The sequence below is a fragment of the Lonchura striata genome, chromosome 1 (assembly GCF_046129695.1).
Source record: "Lonchura striata isolate bLonStr1 chromosome 1, bLonStr1.mat, whole genome shotgun sequence".
Lineage (NCBI taxonomy): Eukaryota > Metazoa > Chordata > Aves > Passeriformes > Estrildidae > Lonchura > Lonchura striata.
The window spans coordinates 89,542,457-89,562,199 of record NC_134603.1 but is presented as its reverse complement, the minus strand read 5'-3'; the positions used below and the strand labels follow the sequence as shown (position 1 = coordinate 89,562,199).

The 19,743-nt window shown below is 44.7% G+C and overlaps 1 protein-coding gene across 2 annotated transcripts in view; it reads right to left on the bottom strand.

The window, feature by feature from the left end:
• JARID2 (jumonji and AT-rich interaction domain containing 2) overlaps positions 1 to 6,040 on the bottom strand; it is a 210,144-nt gene extending 204,104 nt beyond the window's left edge. Inside the window, exon 1 of one of the 2 annotated variants that reach the window (XM_021553230.3) lies at positions 5,377 to 6,040. In XM_021553230.3, the coding sequence (XP_021408905.2) occupies positions 5,377 to 5,421 (45 nt within the window). In that variant the 5' untranslated portion in view covers positions 5,422 to 6,040. Of the gene's footprint in view, positions 1 to 3,866; positions 3,985 to 5,376 lie in introns of those variants that run through there. The other variant, XM_021553241.2, reaches the window with a different exon arrangement.
• Between the last annotated feature and the right edge of the window lie 13,703 nt (positions 6,041 to 19,743).

Below are 19,743 nucleotides of genomic sequence, written 5' to 3'. Positions count from 1 at the left end.
TAAAACTGTCAAGCTGAAGTTTTGGCCTGTGGGGTAGGGACATTTAGAGCCATCAGCACCAGGAAACACTTAAGGGAAGTTCAGGTTTGGCAACACTGAAATTTGCATTAATAGACTTGAATTTTAATGTCCCGTTAATCTTACACAGAGGCACTCAAATCCATCAGCACTATTGTTTTCAGACTGTCTGCCCACTAAGGCAAACAATGCATCATTTACACTTGGTTTACATTTATAGTTGGGAAGCAAGCCATGCAAAAGACTAAGGGGGAGAAACCAGAATGTTTTAAATGCAAATTTGGATTTTGAAGAATCGAGTATTCCTCTGCAAATTCCACATCTGCTAGATCACACAAAAGCTGGGTGCTTGTAATAAAAAATAATAAATGTGTCTCTACTTTTCATTTCCCTACTTTAAAATTGCCTTTAAAGCTTTTCTTTCACTTGACTGCTGCAAACTGGAAACTTTAGAAATGAAAGCAGCTGGTCTTTCCCCTACCATCAAGTGGATTGAATTCAGTCACTATACAATAAAAATGGGCTAAAGCAAATCCCAAATCAACCCCCAGAAACATGTCCTGCCTCCTCAAGAGTTTTCACTTACGTTCAAGCCAGGAAATAACAGTAATGTGTACAAACAAAACATAAATTTTAACGTGGATTCTCTTTAGCTTCAGACTTTGAGATTTAAAAACTGACCTACTTTATGTAATACACCCACAGCTGAGTCATCACAGTATCAACTGGTCTCTATCAGCGGCAGGGTATGATCATCTCTTAAGAAAAAGTAGAAGCATCCATACTGAAATGCCTTTTTTATTATGTTAAGAATATAACGTTAATCTAACAGCCCAGACTCTAACTGGGGAGGGAGAAAATTTTGAAGAAAGTTGAAACTACATAAAGTAGTCTCTTATAATGTAGATGCCATGCCTTGTAGCAACAGCCTGTAAGCTACAGGATAGAATATTGGAGAAGGCAGCAGAAATACAGATTAGTTCCAACTCTGCCACTGTTACAGCACGTAGCTTCAGGCAAGTAATTTAGACTTCTTCCTTTTTCATCTCAAACAATAAAATGAAGGGAATGCTACTGCCTTACAGAATCAGCTGACGTTTATACCACACTTTAGCATATGCATAACATTAGCTATTACTACAGAAAAGGAAGGGGTAATATGTTTTTAATGCTGGCTGAGTAGGCCTCACAAGAGAAGGTGAAAGTGCTTAATGAATATTAGAAACTCTTCACAGGGGCCTTTATTCACTCTAATTCACTCTGTGCAGCATCTTACTGCTCCTGGCTTGCAGACCATCAGAGTGAGCAGAAGTCCATTAGCATTTCAGGGCAAAGCATCTGTTGATAGTAAAATATTCATTTAAAGAAAAAAAGTATTTTAATTATTAGTTTCTACTTATGTACTATCCTATAGCCACTTACAACATAATGCTGTAGTTTCAAGAGACCAGAAGGAGATTTAAGAGGGACCCAAAAGTAGGTCTTGAGTGCAGCTAGCATCTTTAAGTTTTTCCTACAGGAAAAGAAAAGCTTGAGCAGCTATGCTGCTGAAATTCTTATTACAAGTGTGAGATACACTCAACAGAAAAAAGCCCCAAAAAGTGATGTGAACGAATATGCAACTTACACTGAATACTATCCCTGCTGCCAGCAGCCTATTTACATTATTTCTTGTAGGAAGTGGACAAACTTAGAGCCTGTCATCAGTTGTAAGGATCGGGAAAGAAATGGTAACCGCTCACAGGAAAATAAGCAGGACAGGCTGAAGCCCTGGAGTGCCCAGGGTCAAGCTCCTGCACAAATGCCCGTGGTGCAGAAGGTGGTGGTGATGCTGCAGAGTTATCACCCCCACCCCACCCTGCAAAACTCCCTGAGCCCACATCAAGCATACTTAAATAAAGAGCATTGTATCAAAGGCTGCAGCAGGCACAGGAGCTCTCAGATGTCTGCAGTGTGCTAATCCTGGCCAGGCCTTGCTGGCCCTCTGTCTGAGGGGCTTACCAGGCTATCCGTAGGTGAAGCGTGTCACCTCATGGCAGACTACAGCACTTTTACTTCTGCAAGGACAAGGAAACAAATCACACAAGGTGACAGTACTGACATTACCCCTTAATTATACTTCACCATCTGCTACTGTGGCAGAACTGTGCAGGTATTTTAAGGTGGTAATCCAGGTCTGATACTCTGAAACTTAAACTAGCAAGAACAGAAGATTTGCTATTTGAGCATCACAAAAATGGTCAGAAAAACGCACCTGTGAAATTACATTCAAGACATCAAAGCTTTTGAATCAAGAACTATTAATTCCAAACGCATACTGAATGCAGTCTGGCTTCTTGGTGGATGCTTTACAAAGCTGTCAGTTTTGTGAGGCTGGAGCCAAAAGGCAATATTTGATATGTAAAGATGTTAGAGAAGGAGGAGGATAAAGTGAAAAGAAAGAGTTGTATGAGTCAGCCATAGATCTTTTAAAAATAAGTGATAGCATTTTTAAACCACAGGAAGAAAAGATGCATACTCCGATTTCCTCATTCCTGGGTTACCAATCGCAAAAGATAACACTCCCTCCCTAAGTTTAAGAGAACTTTCAATTGCGAGCACTTACGGAGCAGGGAGCCAAGCCCTGCTACGGCAGCCCACAACACGGAGGTTTTACTCCATTGTTCTCACTACCTTCTTGTTTTCAGAATTCATTCCGCAAATGCTGAAAAGAAAAAAATAGCAGAAGCAGCAACCTGAACAGGCTTCACTCCTGACCACAAGGCCAGTCTAAGCAGAGGTTGGACGGGGCTCTGAGCAACCTGATGTAGTGGAAGGTGTCCCTGCCCACGGCAGGGGGGTTGGAACCAGGTGAACTTCAAGGTCCCCTTCCAGCCCAAACCGTTCTGTGATTCTGTGACAACTCGCAGTGACACGAGGAGTGGGGCCACGAACTTGGTGCTCGTGCGACAGTTCTGCCCTTGCTCCTCTCGGCAGAGCATCACCTCCGGCCTAGGGGAACCAGGGACTCGGGGTGGGCAACAGGGCCGGACACCGGGAGCATTGTTCCAGGTGCAGGCGAAGCTTGTGCCGGCACCGGTGAGGAGGAGGAAGAGGAGGCGGCGGCGCGCTCCGCCGGGCTGCCGTAGCGCCCGAAGGTCACGGGCCGCAGACGTGCCAACACGCGTGTCACCACAGGGCGACGTGACCGGCGCTCTCCTCCCGCCCCGAAGGCGGCAGGGCGGCCCCGCACCTGCTCACCTGGCCCGGGCCGCCCCCGGCTCCGTCCCTGCCTCCCTCCCCCGCGGCGCCGCCGAGCGCTGCCCCGGGGGCTCCTCCCGCCCCCGCCCCGCCTCGGCTCTGACGTCACGGAGGGACGGGGGGGCCGAAGGTTCCGCGGCGCGCAGGCCCGTCCCTTTGTGACGTCACGGGGAGCGGGGCGAACCTGGCCGGGCGGCGGCGTGGCCGGCGGCCCGCGGGCTCCGTCACAGCCCCGGCAACCTGTTGCTGCCGCCGCCGCTGCCAGCGCGCCCCGCCGGCACCGCCGCCCCCTGCAAAAAACGAACATGGGGAGGGACTGCGGGGGAAAAGAGGAGAGGGCGGAAAGGGTTAAATAAAAGCGCCGCCGCGAAGTTGTGAGCGGGAGAGCGAGCACCCCTGCACATTGTCCGCCCTCGTCTCTCCTGCCTTCCTCCCCCGGGAGTCGCGCTCTCGGCCCCTGCCCGGCGGTGCGGGAGCGGCGCCGCATTGTTCGCCCCGGAGAAGCCGGGCTTTGGGGTGATCTCTCCCCCTTCTCCTCTCGCCGCCCCCCTTCTTTAATTAATAACACCGCGGTTTCCTTCCCCCCCACCCCGCTTTTGTCTGCCTGCCTGGGAAACGTGGACGCCTCGCGTGTTTAGCCAGACTTTCCACCCGCCGTTCCCGTTTCGATGCCATACTTTAAACTCGCCGGCCCCGGGCTCCCCTCTCCTCTGCAATGCGGATGTATTTTAATTCGGAAATTTAGGGGGGTGCGGGAGGGGGTGGAAAGGAGAAGAGGGGCAGCTTCGACATAGCGCGCAGGCCCCCCCCCTCCCCTTCATCCCCAAAACCACACACACACATCGTTCCACCACCTCCCCCGGGCAGCCCTGCAGCCGGGCAGGCAATCGATAGCGGCAGTCAGCTGGAGTCAACTGCAGTTTTTACCAAATCTATAGAATACCGAGGCAAAGTGTCCCGAAGGTCACCCTCCCTGCCAAGGGACACCCTCCGCTGAAAGAAATCGGCGCAGACGACAAGAAGCTATATAAACTACAACTTTTAAAGCCTCGCATCAAACACGCCCAAAAGCGAGGATTTATATATATTTCTCCCCATATCCGCCCCCCCAAAATTTGGTGCTGTGGTTTTTTTTTTGTTTAAACATGGAGATAAAAATCATTATTCGCTCTACTGCATATACGGATAATCCCCTCTGCTTTTCCAAACGTAGGGAAAAACTGTCCTGTGCCAATCAAAACGTAACTGGAGCACGAACAAAAATCCAACTACCCATCCACATTTATATGTTTAAAGGATTAGACAATTACGAGGGATTGGTTAAGCGGCTGAATAAAGAGAGGCAGAAATACAGCCCAGGCTGCGCTGGATTAGCCCAAATTTTCGAGCCACATAATGAATTATTTTTAAAACGGCACCGAGCCATTTTCCTCATTATTTCAGTCAATCCCGAGGAACGCGCTGCCCGTAAGGCGATCCCCGGCTGCTCCGGTGTCTATCGCAAGGCAGAGCAGCCGAGGATCGCACACAGGAGAAGGGGATGTGGTACTGCGAGAAACCAGCCCAGCTCGCCATAACCAGACACTCGGTTTCAACTTAAAGGGCTTCCAACAACCACCGCCGCCGCTTCACCAGACGAGGATAGACACACGTAGATAATTAAAAAAAAAAAAAAAAAAAAAAAAAGAAAAAGAAAAAACCCAACCCCAACCAAAAAAACCACCAAACCCAAAAAAACCCCCAACAATAAACCTATTTTAGCATGCAAAAGCACAGAATTAAGAAAATCGCTTGAAAATGCAGTTCGGTGACACTATCGTGGCAGCCCCCCGAGCTCCTCGCGTTTCATCTAAAACTAGATTATGATTGTGTCATTTGAGGTCAATACATTTATTCACTGGAGGAATCGCTACACAAATCTGGTTTTATAACCGAACTGGATAGCAGGCTTCCCCATTAAAAGGGGCCTCTGAAACTCCCCCACCACACCACAGAAAAATCAAATTCAGCATCACATTTGTTCCCAAAGCCTTAGAGCTGAAAGATTAGCTATAAACTTGACATTCACTGCCATTTCCTAAAACGGGGAGTCAAACGATGTATGTTATGAACACTTACGTATTTCTTTTGAATTATATTCCTCTTGGGTCTTTCTTTGCTCATTCTGGTATCCAAATTCTGATTGCAAAAGGGGACAATTGCTTCATGAATTAAAGCCGAGACAATTAAAAAAAAAATTAAAAAATACCGAAAAAATCCAGGGGGGAGGGGGTTGTTTGTAGTGGTATCTTGTAATCCGACTTTCTTTCCTCACAATGTGATTCTCCTAGCAATAAATCCGAGAAATGGGGGACGGAAGAAAAAAAAAAAAAAAAAAAAAAAAGACGAATGCGAAGGAAACAAACAAAAAAATCACTTTAGTGAAGCATTATAATGGAAAATTTCCCCCTAAACACAAAAAACGACGCCCTTGATATCCCCTTTTCTCTTTCTCAAGCCGCCTAAGCGATCTGCAGGTCCTTAGTGTCAGAGCTGTAGTTACATCTTGGAGGAGGAAAGGGGCCGGGAGGAGAAGATAAATAATCGGGACGTTGGAAGTCACGTTTGTGCCGCTGCAGCAGGGAAAGCGGCAGGGACAACTCCAGCAGCGGCGGCTCCGGCGGCAGCAGCGGCGGCGGCAGCGAGGGCTGCACGCACCGTGTGTGTCTCCGCTCCTCCAGCTCCCCCCTAGCCAATGAGAGCAGCTCTCCGCCAGCAACTTTAAATGGACCTGGCTCTTTTTTTTTTTTTTTTTTTCTCCTTTTTCCTCCCCTCCTCTGTTGTTAATATCTATGTCTGCGTGCGTGCGTGTGCGCGCGCGTGCGTGTACCTCTGTGTGTGTGTGTGTATATATATATATGTATGTATGCGTGTGTGTGTGTATATATATATACACACACGGACACACGGCGCACACACACATACATGCATACACCGCCTAGGGCTCGCCCTTAATTCCCAACCGGGGCAGCAACCGCAGCGCCCGGCCTCTCGCCGCGCTCAGCGCATGCAACAGGCCCCGCTACACGCTCCATGCGGCTCAAGCCTCACGCGCTTCCCTCTCCCACAGCCCACCACTCTTCCCACCTCCCTTCTTTCGGCATTTCAGCGTGGCCACACGGCAGCCAAGGTCGCCGCGAGCCCCACGCCGAAACCCGAGCGGGGAGTTTGACGACGGTCCCTCAAGAGCGCAGCACGCTCTGTCGCCGTGCCCTGCCCCCCTCCCCGCCCCGCTGCAGCCTCCTCTCTCCTCCCGCCTGCCAAGGGCTGTCCTTCCTCTCCGCCCTTGCGCCCGCCGCGTCTCCCCCGGCTTCGACAGGCACGGGGGGCCCGCCGCGCAGGCAGCACCTGAAAGCCACGTTTGGCCGCGCAGGCCCCCAGAACTGTCCTTGCTCGTGGGGAAAGTTGTAGTTCCCTCGCCACAAAATGGCGAACGGCGCAGAACTACGCCTCCCGGCGTGCGCCGCGCGCCCGGCGGCCGATTGGCTGCTGGACAAGGAACCCCCCCCCCCCCCCCTTCGCCACGCTCGTCCTTCCCCAACCCGCCCCCCCTCCCTTTGGTTTCCCCCCTCCCGCTTGTCTGCCCCAACTTCCCCCCTTCCGCGGCGCTCGGTGGTAGCGGCTGGGAGCGGGGGGGCAGAGGTACGGCAGGAGGGGGAGGAGGAGGAGGAGGAGGAGGAGGGCGCGGGGGAAGTTTATTGGGAATCGCTGACGGGGAGGAGGGAGGCGGGCAGGCGCCGCGGGAGGCTGCAGGGAGAGCGCAGGGATTAATGTGTCTGGGTTGGGCTGGGAAGTGGCGGCCCGAAAACTTCGTGTCTGTGTGCTGCGCCCGCCGAGGAGGCGGTGGTCTGGGTCTGCCGGACAGACAGACGGACGGACGGACTGAGTGGCTGCCGGGCGGGCGGTGTCAGCTCGGGACACACTGCGCCGTGCGAGACCCGCTCGGTGTCTCCAGGGTGTCCGAGGTCGCGCCCGGGAATAACCTTTCTGTGCGGGTGGAGGTGTGCTCTCAAATCTGCTTCCCGGCAGCAGCGGCCGGTCCTCGCCCTGCCCGCCTGCCCCATCCCCGGCGGGCTCTGCCGCTGGACCGGGCGTCGGTGTGAAATCCCCAAGTTCCAATTCTCGAGTAATTCAAAGTGTATTTTTTTCTTTCATTGAAACATAAAGAAAGGAAACCGTTATGGAAGTGGAATGTCCTTCTTCGCCAAAAGCCCAGCAATGGTTTAATGGTGGATTAAGGTGCTGGAGCAAGCAGAGAGGAGAGTCACGAGGTTGATAGGGGACTAAAGCACCTTCCCTACAGGGAATGTTTGGGGCTGTTCAGCCTGGAAAAGAAAATACTGTGTGGAGACCATATTGTTCAAAGCCAGGTTGGAGAAGGCCTTTGAGCATCCTAATCTAGTGGGAATTGTCCTTTCCCAGGACAGCGGGAGCTATAACTAAGTGATCTTTAAGGTTTCTTCCAACCCCTAATATTCTATGATTGTGTAATGACCTCTCCTCTAGGAAATGGGAGGGAAAAGTGTCATTAATGATCTCCCTTGGTATTGAGGTATCACTGAACCCAGTTTGTGTTTGTGCTTTTCTGTAGGACTCACCACAAACTGAGCTGGTTTACTTTTATGCTAATGACTACACTTGGGTGATGCTTTACGGGCTTTTCACCGTCTTCCACATGCAGTTTTTATGTTCAGTTCCCTTCTGGAGTGTATTATATTTGCCCCATAGGAATGAAATTTTTCGTGCAAGACTCTTGAGTGGCAGTGTTCAAAGACGGGAGAGCAGGACACAGAACTTGCCAGAACCTCACTCACTAGTACCTAGCCTTGAGTCTTCACCATGAGACCACAGAGATTACTTCCTGAGTAGTCTTAAAAGTCTCAGTGTTGCTATGTTTGCTACTGGCTTTTGTGCCATGTGTTGAACAAGAGCTTTCTGTCAGTGCAAACTAATGCATTTTCTTCTCGAGGCTGGGTGGCAGAAACCTTTCCCATAGATCCATGGCTCTATTTACATTTGTGTTCTGTTACACAGAGCATTGTATTGTGCACATGCTGGGTATCGTGTATCCGGCCGTGGGTCTTGCCTTTCAGTTCTAGCCTGTGTACATTTTGGGGACTGACCTTTTAAATACTGATGCTGGACTGATTTGCAAAATTAATTAAATGCTGGTACAATAGCACTTAGTATATCATAGGTTAACTGCTATTGATGTCAGTGTTTGCAATTACATTTGATTGCTTTTCTTCTAGTTTCATTGTGACTTTCATCATGGTCGCTTCCAACTGTAGCTCTGCTTGAAGATGTTTGAGAAGTGACTACTGTTAGCGGGATAGAGATTCCTTGTTCCTTTTTTTCCTTGTTTCCATCTCATTCATTTCTTCATTGTAAATAATATTTTTACAGGAGTTATTTTACAGGAATATTTTTACAGGAATTACAGGAATTTGCAAAGAAGCTACGAAACTGGATTTATGTCTTCTACAACTAGTTTTTAGTCACTGTCCAGTGTCAATCTGTCCAATAGCCTCAGTGGTCTGAGTATAATACTATTGTACAAAAAATTTTGGGGATTTTTTGTTTCTTTGGGTTTGTTGGGGTTTTTTGTTTTGGGTGGGAAGGGGGAATTTCTTGGTTTGCATGGTTTGTTTAGGATCGTTTTTTTTTGGGGGGTGAGGATATTATGGATTATTTCTTTGCATGAGCATAACATATTTTATACATTGTTCATTTGGATTTGTGCATACTAAGCATCCTAGTTGCAGTTATCTCTGAGCAAGAGGTGAAACATGGTCACTTTCTGGCATATAACACAACTTTCCAGCACACAATTCAGTGAAAAGTGAAAGGAAACTTCATTCAAAAGGAACGTTGGTGATACCTCTCCAGCTACTAGAGTTTTCATAATACTTGCCTAGTTCACATCTCAATGAAGATAAAATCCTTCTGAGGTTATAGGAAAAGAACATTCATCATGGCTGACTTACCTATGACTATTTTTTTTTTTTTAACTTTTAATTAGGGACTACTGCTTTTGGCACTTTTGGACTTGGAAGGCAGATCTATGTGCAGATTGGTTTGTGGCATCCTCAGAATTCTGGGGCAAGAGTTTTAGTAAGTTAATGTGGAAGGTTCTGCTATGGGTGCTGGCCAAAACAGGTAAAAATTAATAAAAAAGAATATGTAGTTCATAATAAAAATTATATAATTTTCAAAGTTTTTTGGTTCTTATCTCTTCTTATTGGTCAAACAGATAAAACAATAGGCACGAGCAGTACGGGGAAGGCAGAATGAACATGGGGTGAATTCATGAGCCACAATTCACCAGTCAGCAAACAAAGGACATGATGCCAGACAAGTTTGGCCATAAAAGAGCCTTGTCTTGGGGGCAGGTTGTGATTCTTTGTGGACAGATGGCTGCTTACCAGTTCATAAAATCACTTCTGGATACCTTTTCTTCAACTCCTATTTATCTGAATTATGCCTCAGAAAAGACAAGACTGAATTCTCTAGTGTTGAACAGGTTTTCTACAATTGAAAGTGATGCAGCTTTCAATTCTGAGACCTTGTTTCTTGTGTGGATAAAAGCAAAAAATTTTTTTTTTTTAAATTGAGAAGGATGAGAGTGAGAGAGGGTTGGTAGCTGTGTGCTGCTAGAGACAGAACTTGCTTCTAGACCTATAATCTTGTTGGCCATGTGCAGAGATGTGTGAGGAATTCTCAGGATTTTTTTTGTGGTTTGAATCGCTTCTTGGAAGCTTGGTGAAGTAGGTAAAAGAGACTTTGAAAGTGGACCCCCAGGTTTGTCAAATCAATACACATTCCTGTAGCATTTTATGCAACAAGCAATGACAGCATTTATGTACAGCATATTTTTCATGTTTGAGAAGGAACTTTACTGCAGGCAGACAGCTCTTCCTTCTAGCAACTAAAAAGGATGTGGAGGCCATCAGAGAGAGGCCTCTACCTATAGATCCCTTGCCACTGGCTTGAGTTGATGATGCCTAGTCCCAACATTCTGGTTGCCACATTTCCTAACTGGGGTTCCCCTCCACTTCCTGTCATGCTTTACATCCTTAGCTGTCCTGTACTCATAGTCTGCCTTATTGTTTTGCTTTGGTCTTTAAAGCTCTGTAACACATTGCAGTAATATTGGAGTAGAATATTAAAAATAGCATCGCAATACTTGTTTAAGAGAAAAGCAGCTACTGCAGTGAGTGAATCCCTTGGGGAAGAGGGAAGTGGAATTTTCTTTTATTTGTTCCCACAGGGAAATGGAGGTACAAATAGCCAGTTACCTGTAATCAGTTTGGCAACTTCCTCCCAACCTCTTTTACTGGTTAAATATATGTGAAAATATATGTTTGTTAAATATTTATGTAAAATGCAAACATAATGACCGTGCAACACAGAGAGCTGGTGAACATGCAAGGTGTTGCCTCTGCATCTGGGCCTAAGGGTTTCCCAACAGGCAGCTTCCAGCATGCACATAGGCTCTACATCTGTAGTAGATTCTGCATCCCATGCACAGAGGGTGGATTCACACACCATGGATTTATGCACATGATTTAAAGTCCTCTGGGTAACTGAGGCATGGTGCCTAGCATCTCCAGGATCCTTGAAGCAGCCACACATGCACGTGCAGGCAGACACTATACAGATGGTCAGAGTGAAAGGATATTAAAGTGGCTAAGTTAAGCACTCAAAAATTACAAAATGCCAGAACTGGGGAAATGCTTATGCAGTATTAATTCTATCCGTGCGTCTATATATTGCTTTGTAATAATCTTAAAATAGATGACATACCTTCCCCCCCCCCCCACCTTCTCCATAGAATGATTGGGTTTTATTTGTGTATTAAGTGAGTCTACTCTGGGGATGAATTAGAGTACATGCTGAAGGAGAGAGTGTTGTCTGTTGAACTCTTACCCTTCTGTGTTCCTCTGAGTGTAAGAAGGGAAGACATAATCTCATTGTTAAGGCAGCTGAATGTTGCTTTGGAGAAGTTGATCCTCTGCCAAGGGGTGTGATGCTGGGTAAGCCATTTACATCAATCTTTTAATAGTGGCCAGGTCAGCACTACTAATTTGTACATAAATAGCTACAGTTGTCAGGTGGGTGATGAGTTGTGGCTTGTGACTATCATAGCTCTTGGATCCAAATCTTGTAGTGTGCAGGATACTTTGTTCTCCCACTTGAAAACATAGAAGGGGAGATGGGAAATAAGTATGTCTATGGTTGCTAAAGTGTTCCTGTTGTAGCTCTTGCATCATTCCTCATTTTATGGGTTCTCTTAGGACTACACATGTGCATCTGCACCAAAGGCTGCTGGAAGCTGTATCCTTTGAATACAGAATATGCAGTGCTTAATGCTAGCAAGACCTGGATTTTAGGTATTTTGAAACTCTTCAGATCTTATTTTCTGACTGCCTCAGTTTACAGACTGGAATTAAAACAGAATTGATGCATTCCTTTAGCACACAGAACTGATGGAAACATTGCTTGTGGATTGTCATGATGTTCCGGGAGCAAGCACCACAGAAAAAGCACCACAAATCTCTTCATTTGGCTCTTTGTCTGCCTTTTCTCTATTGAATTTAGTACTTTAGTACTTTGTCAACTTTTCTCTTCTTTGAATTTTATTTCACTCCCTTTGACAGCTAGCAATGTAAGATTGCTTGTCCCTGTCACATTGTTCAGCATTTACTGCAGTTTGTTCAGTTGCCCCGCGTCTGTTGAGATGTAGCATTCTGGGACAGTAACCCCTAAGGCACAGAAGCTGGAACAAAATCCTTAAGAGTACACAAACTTGAACAAAAATTGTCAAATTGATATGAATTTCTGATTTTGTTTCAGTGCAAATTGCTGCATAAACTCTAATCTTGCATGAATGTGAACTGTTGTCATTGAGTTAGTAGTTTAAACCATTTCATTGAATTGAAGTAAGAGGCTTTTACATGCAGATAAGAGCTCTGAGAGGAAGAAGGGGAACAGGAGTGTCTTAGTGAAAGGAAGAGGGGGTGGAGAGAATCACTCCATCCTTCTTCCTCCTCTTCTTCTTACTTCACTATGCTCGTTTGAAAGTCTGTCTTTCTTCCTCCCTTCTCTCCCTCTGCCTTATGAAGAGTATGATGCTTACTTTGAGACATGGGGAAGATCAGGCTTGTGTGACTAATACTCTCAAAGTTGTGATCAGAGGACAATGTGGATGGGCAAGGGGAGATCCTCTCTGTTGCCAAGACACATGGGGCAGTGCTGGAGCAGGGGAGGAAAAGATGACTGCCTTGCCAGTATTTCATTGGTGAAAAGTGGTACGGGAATGGGGGAAGAATTGAGAGGAGAAAGTAGAGGGTGGGACTGGAGTGCAGAAGCAGGTAGGTTGTGAGAAGGAAGAAGGACTGGGCAACAGGGCAGGGAGTAAATAGATGAAAAGGGGCAAAGGCTGGTTTTGCTGTAGAAGTTGAATCCGGTAATTCTGTGGGAGGAAGGGAAGAGGTAGCAAAGATTTTGGTGCTCCAGGGTGGACCGGAGGCTCTAGAGACTCCCAGTTCAGCCAGTATACCATTCCATAAATCTGTTATTTGCGTGTCTGCTTTTCCTGTCTGCACATCAGCTGTCTGGGCAGAGCCTGTCTTCCAGGGCTTAATTTGCAAAGAGAAGGCTCCACATAGGGCTCTGAGATGATACGCTGCATGCTGAAGCCCATCTGCAAGGTATTGATGCTCCTCCCAAGCACAGGACACACTCAATTTTCCTGTTGGGAAAAACACCCAGCTCAGTTGCCCAGAGCTGATTCCAGCCAATGAATAGCATGGAAAAGTGGTGAATCAGGCATTGAGTTTGGCTCCAGTGCTGGCAGGGTCTGTGCTGCTGGCGTCCAATTTACTAGCCAAAAATTAGCCATCATTTTGCCTTGTAACTGACCGTAAATTTCAGACATTTGAAACACCATTTGCATAACAGCCAAGCAGAATTAATTTTGAGCATGGTGAAAGCTGTGTTTTTAATAAAAGGCCATATTTGTAACTAATCGAGTAACACATACAGTGATAGCTCCTACTAAAAGGCAGAAGCAGCAAGTTGCTGGAGTCATAAGGAAGGTTATCAGACCATTCAGTAGCAGTATAGAAAAGGCCTGATCCTACATTGCTGGATGCTCTCAATTGCTTTTGATTTTTGACCAGTTTTTGAGGTACCCTTGCAATGCACAGAGTCAACACCATGAAATGATTAAGCAGAGTGTAGGAAATGAAGTATGAGAACAGATTGCTTGTTCTTTGGAATAGCTTTTATTGCCCAAAAACAGGGGTATATATACTTCTTATTTGTGACAGATAGTTTAATAACTTCAGTGGTGGTCTCTGTTTTTATTGAATTTGTAATATGTTCTGGCTTTGGATGTACGGTTTCAGTCTTCTGCTGATGTGAGATGGAATTTGTGCCCTGTTTGGCTCATGCCATGTCTTCTATCAGTTCAGTGCCTGTGTAAGCAGGGTTGATGGTATGTAGTAAGTTGGTGTGAGAGGCTAAGATAAAACCCCAGCTGTTTCTTAAGATATCGCCTGCTGTTATCCAGAGGCTCAGGTTACCAATTTTAAGTGTTACAAGGGACTATGTTTTTGAACTCCTTTCCTGAAGAGAAGGTAGAAATGTACATGTCTGGCTATTTCAGAAATCATTCTTTCTTGAGTGTGCTTATGCTTTATGAAATGTGGGTTCAGGGAATATGGGTAATAAAGCTGAATTATCATCCTTGAGTATTTGTAGATTAATGATATTATGTACAAATTAGTCATGGTAAAAGCTGACTTAGGTTTTAAATACCAGCAACAACAACAACAATAGAGAAAAGATAACCCAACCAAGTGTCAGCCACACATCACTGTAATTCTTAAGGGATTTGGGTACAACCGAATACTTGCCTTCTTCTCTGACATGGATGCAACACACCAGCAGCCAGCCAGCTTCCACCATCCCTCCTGCTGACCAGTCCATGAAGAAATAGCTATCTGCCAAACAAGCTGTTTGTTTTATTTCAAAGCCCCAGTGGGCCCAACCCTTCCTGCCTAGCAGCTGCAGCCGGCTCCATTTCTGCTCAGCGCCTGGCCTGGGAAGAGATTGCTCATTGGCCCAGGAGAGTGGTTCTCCATAACAGGCTTGTGAGGAATGCTGTGTGAGAGGATTTGGCCTTTCTTTTAAATTGTTTGTTTTATTAAAGTTTGTTTATTAAAGTGAATATCTGGTAACAATAGAAACATATTTTTTGAAGCCTGTGTATTGCCAAGGGAACAGGATAGAGCACTATCAGGTTATCGCTTCCCCAGGATCAGAAGTACACAGGCAGTTCTACAGATCCTTGTGGGCAGTGTCCCAGCACCTTCGTTCTTCCCTCTTCCACTTGAACTCTGATGGATCTGCTGTAGTCATCACTCCCTGCATCTCTACAGGGGGGGACAGGGATGTGGGAGTTGCTCCACCTGTGTCATTTCTGATAAACAGAGGCTAGATCTGTACTGCAGATTGAAGGGGCACCAAAGCTAGCTTTAAACAAGCCAATCTGAGTGCCTCTGGCAGTCTAGCTGATGAAGTAGAAGGGTCTGGATGTGCTCATTTATACCACTAAAAGGCATAATTGTTTACCCTCGGAAGGTAAATTAACATGAGATGGTAAATTAATACAGAAAGCCAAGTCTGCCTCTAGTAGCCAAGACAGTTTAGCCAGCTTTGCGCCGTGCATGTCAGTTGTGTTCATTATTTTAAAGTTTTGAAACAGCTAGTATATTTTTAAAAACCCTGTTTGTCATCTTGAGTTCCTATGCCATTCTTTCATCAGTTGACAAGAGAATATTACACCTGCAGCTGCCCACAAAAAGTATGGGCAACAGCCCTAGCAGCCCTTTCTAGTAAGTGTGTGCTATGGTTACATAAACTAATATGTCAGCTTGCCTATCTGGGATATGAGATGGTTCCTCTTGTGAGCCTAGGAAGATTAATTTTAAACCCAAGCTAATCTTGTTCAGAATTTATGGCTTTTGGAACTGGAGCATCTCATCACTATGTAATTATATGTTTGTATGTTGTAGTTTCTCTGCATGGAACATAACACAAATAATCTCAGTCTTTCTTAGCGAACTATTCTGGATGAGGGAATTGTCTGGATGAGGGAATGGCGTGGGAACACTGTTATGGAGCAGTGAGTCAAAGACTGGAATTCCCTGTATAAACCAGTAATCTGTCTGTTGAGTTGACGTGCTCAGAGCTGCAGTGGTTTGGGTTTGTTGACACACTTCTCAGTGAGACTGATGTTATTCAGTTTTCTGGCTAGGACTGACTTTGGAAAGCTGAGTGAAACAAATGTTCCAAAGGAGAAGCATGAACTGAAGGCTTGAGGTTAAAGAAAAATATCTTTGCTAGCCTTGGAAGAGAATTGCAAGAGTGGTGATTTTTAAATCCTGCCTGCGAGATCAGTGTTAAAAGCCTTGAGCAATGTGGTTAGGTCTGTGTCTGAAGTGTGTGTAGGTGCTGTGTCCTCATAGTCACAGCAGGGATTTCTGCTTGGTTTGTGACTTGGTTCAGTCTTTAAATGGACACACTCTGAACCGCCTTCTTCTGTAGCTATCTGTATTCTGCTCCTGTTGGACACCCAGACTTGGCACTGCACTGTGATCCAGTAGCTCAGCTGGATCAACTGAAATTTTATGAGGGGAGGGTTTAGGATGGACTCCTCTACTGAGGAGAATTCATCATTGTCCCGTTGCTCATTGTCCCATGTGCTGAAGAAGCCTTCCTCCAGGACTCTTCCACTGGCAATCCTCAGACCACAGGTGGAGGTCCCCACCAGCAGCCAGGCACTTCCCAGTGCTCGGGAGTTTCCTCCTCTGCCATTTATGTTGCCGGTGGGGAGAGAGAATTTCTCGCCTCTTCTGCGGCAGACCCTTTTTGGGACAGTAAGGATTTGTGAGATAAACAGGATGGGTTGCTAAGGGATTCTGAGTTGGCTGATTGTCACCATATCAACTGACCCAGAATGGCCGTGGGTGAAGCCTGCTGGATGTCACCACCTGCTCTTTGCCACCCATTCTTTTCTGATTTGCCTTCTCCTATCGTGCTTCTAGTCTGCTTGCTTCAAAAGGAAAAAAGCTAGCTGAAGAGACCTGCACTACTGGTTATTTGATGTAGATTTTGCTAAAATGGACTGACACATACATACAATTCTGGCTGGTGGTAGCTGTGCATGAATAAACATAATTACCCCTGGCTCTGATGTGGTATCTAGCTACTGTAGATGCAAAGCATGAATTTAATAACTGTGTATGGTGAAATGGTTATAAATGCACGACTGTGCAGTGTAGACAGGGCCTGATATATCACTCATTTGTACATTTGTAATTAATTGTAGGAACAAGATCGTTCTTTGCATGTGTTCTTTCTTTGCTGCCAAGCACGACAGAGAGCTATAATGATCTTATACCTTAAGCTTGTAATAAAATATTGTTGGTTACCTAGCAAAGAAATTTCTTAATTAAGTTTTCTACACAAAATCCCATCATGATTTTTAAGATTTTTTTTGCTAGAACTCCTTAATGACTTTTACCTCTGAGTATAATCAACAACAAAATTTCCAATATTTAAGAAACATTTTCTGCATATTTTTTCCATCTGGATATAATGGAGCATAATTTAAGACTATGGGCAGAAGAGGGGGTAAATGATGCATGTAATGATTGTTTTAACATTTACAAGAAAATAATTTATTTAAATTGGATTAAGCCTTAATATTATCACACTTTTCTACCTGATTTAACATGTGGGGGGGGGGGGGGAGGGTGGGGGAAAGGGAAGAAAACGATTTCATGGTGAAGTGTTTTAAGTATTTAGTATTTTCTTTGCTTTTTGATCATCCAGGCATCCTGCCCCACAGCCATGTAAATTTTTTTACATACAAATGTTCATTGCCATCTTTTACATTCCTCTGCTGACAGTGAAGAGGTCATGCTTAATCAGACTGATGGAGAAACTGGACATCATCTTTACCCTGAATGCCCAGATTAGTTCTCCCAGAACAGAGGTGGGGTAACAGCAAAGAATCATTTGCTTTTCTGTATTACTGCTTTTAAGAACTCTATTAATCATATTGCTAACTCTGGTATACATATTCAGAGTGAGACAAAGAAATAAGTACTTGCTTAGGTAGGATGTGAGACCTTAGAGGTCTGTGGCTTTTTTCTGTCCCCAGCAGTTTTCCTACCAGCCTAATTATTTCTGCTGAGAATGGGTCTCCAAGTCCAAGTCTAAACTTTATCATCTTCATCTAATTCTTTTCCCCGCTCCAGGAGAGAGGAATCAAGTGGGATAAATTCTGTATCTTTATGCTATCCAGCTTTGAGTCTACTGATTGAAGTGTTTTGTTTATAATAGATGCTGTTTTGACGAGGGGAAAAAAAATCTCCTACAGTCAAAGGAGCTCTATTAGTGGCAGAACCAGCAAAGCCTGGTTTTCTGTAGGTTGTTGCCTCATGGCTTCATAGTGAATTGCAATTGTCTCCTTTTTCCTACAGAGGGGTCATTTGTTAGGTCTCTTTCCCATGTGGATTCTTTAATGCTTCATAAGGTTTAAATTCATGTTTTAGCTTTTTTTTTCTTCCACCTATGATGCTTGTAGAATTGCTTTCTTACCCTTACCCTTATTTATTTTTTACAAAGAATGTGGAAATTTGAGTGTTCTGTGTATCTATTGCATTTTGTTAAAATAGATTAAAAAAAAAAAAAAAAAGCCTGGAAACTCAGTGTGTGACTTTCCAAACTTCAGTGTTGTAGCAAGCCAAGCAATAATGGTAATATCTTGTTAAGTACATTGCCCAATTTTGGTTTGTATTTAAGTTCATGTCTTCTGGGAGATGGGAGACGTATGTTTGGCTTTCTAGTTAGTCCTGCTCATCCAGTGGAGCTACTGTGATCAGTGGAAGATGTTCTGGCTTTATGAAGCATCAAATAATTATTATGCAAATTCCTATTAAAATGACAGATTTTCTTTCCAGTTCCATTTTCATTTGAGTCAAAAGTAAGTTCCTCATCACCTTCAAGAGGAATTAGATTTCTTTTACAACTGTAAAGGAATTAAGAGGTGGGGGCTGTTTTATTGTCACCAGTGTACTATTAATCACTTACATGTCAACTAGAAAAGATTTCTTCCCAAATCCCGTATCAGTACACAGCTCTGGGTAGTGAGCTCTGTGAAAAATCATATTTGTAAATTGAACAATTTTGTTCAATTTGTATACACATAGAATTCCATGATATCTTTTTTTTATTCTGTAAGAGATTCACTTCTAAAACTTAAAAGTATACTTCAGATAAATGGAAGGTTAAATTCTATTGATGCACACATTCTTTGTATGTGCATAAGCTTCTGTTTACTTGGGAAGTATAATATCAGTAGAGTACTTCTCAGTTTAAAGTTTATTAATTTCTTTCTTCTTTCTTTGAGGTGTCAGTACTGAGAAAGATGAATCATTTATTAGTGGGAGGCCTGACACATGATGAAATCACTATCTGACACTTCAATGACTTCCAGTGTTGTTCTGTGAACATTCAGCAAAGTGCAGATGATGTGATGTTGCAGTTCTGTGGGTAGTGTTTTCTCCTTTTTTTTTTTTTTTTTTTTTTTAATTGCAAATGGGTGAAATGCTTTATCATCACATAGTGTGTGAGATCTTCCCCATTTGGGATGAATAGCCTTTCCTTACTGTTTAGAGTGATTCATAATCTGATGTAGGAAAAAAATAGAACACATCTGCAACTGGCAGAGAAGATCTTTATATTTCTCCTGAGAATCAGTGAAAAAGCAGTTTTTTTCGAAGGGTGTGGGGGAGGGCACAGATAACATTATTTACTGAGTATTGCTACAGTTTGGAGTCCTTCTCTCAATACAGAGCATGCAAATCTCCATTGTGTTACAAATGAACTGCACCTAAGGGATAGTTCTCTGCTGGCCACAGGATTACCTCCGGAACTAAGCAGTGATCTCAGCCCAAAGACATTTAGGGTGCAAATTAACATCTGACAATCAAACAATTGCCAATAAACAGGTGGGTGTTTGACAATAAGCTGAACAGTTTTACCTACTTTAAAAGTAAGTACATTTGAGTTCTAGTGTCTTCAGACCAGTACACCGTTCTGCAGCCATATAGGTTAGACTTTTTGCCTTACTGAAATTACCTTCTTTCCTTTCCCTGTATGTTTTCTATTCGCTTCCCTCCCCATTCCCCCCGCCCCCAGAAAATGTTGCAGTAATTTCAGACTATTAAGATATTCTCCTATTTGAAATCTGAGCAATGTTACTCCTGCTCCTTTCCCAAGCTACATCACTCACCCATTCAGATGCCCTGCTGTAAGTAAAAAACAGGCTGGCAAGTTGCAGGTTTAGACATGCTTCCCAGTACCAGG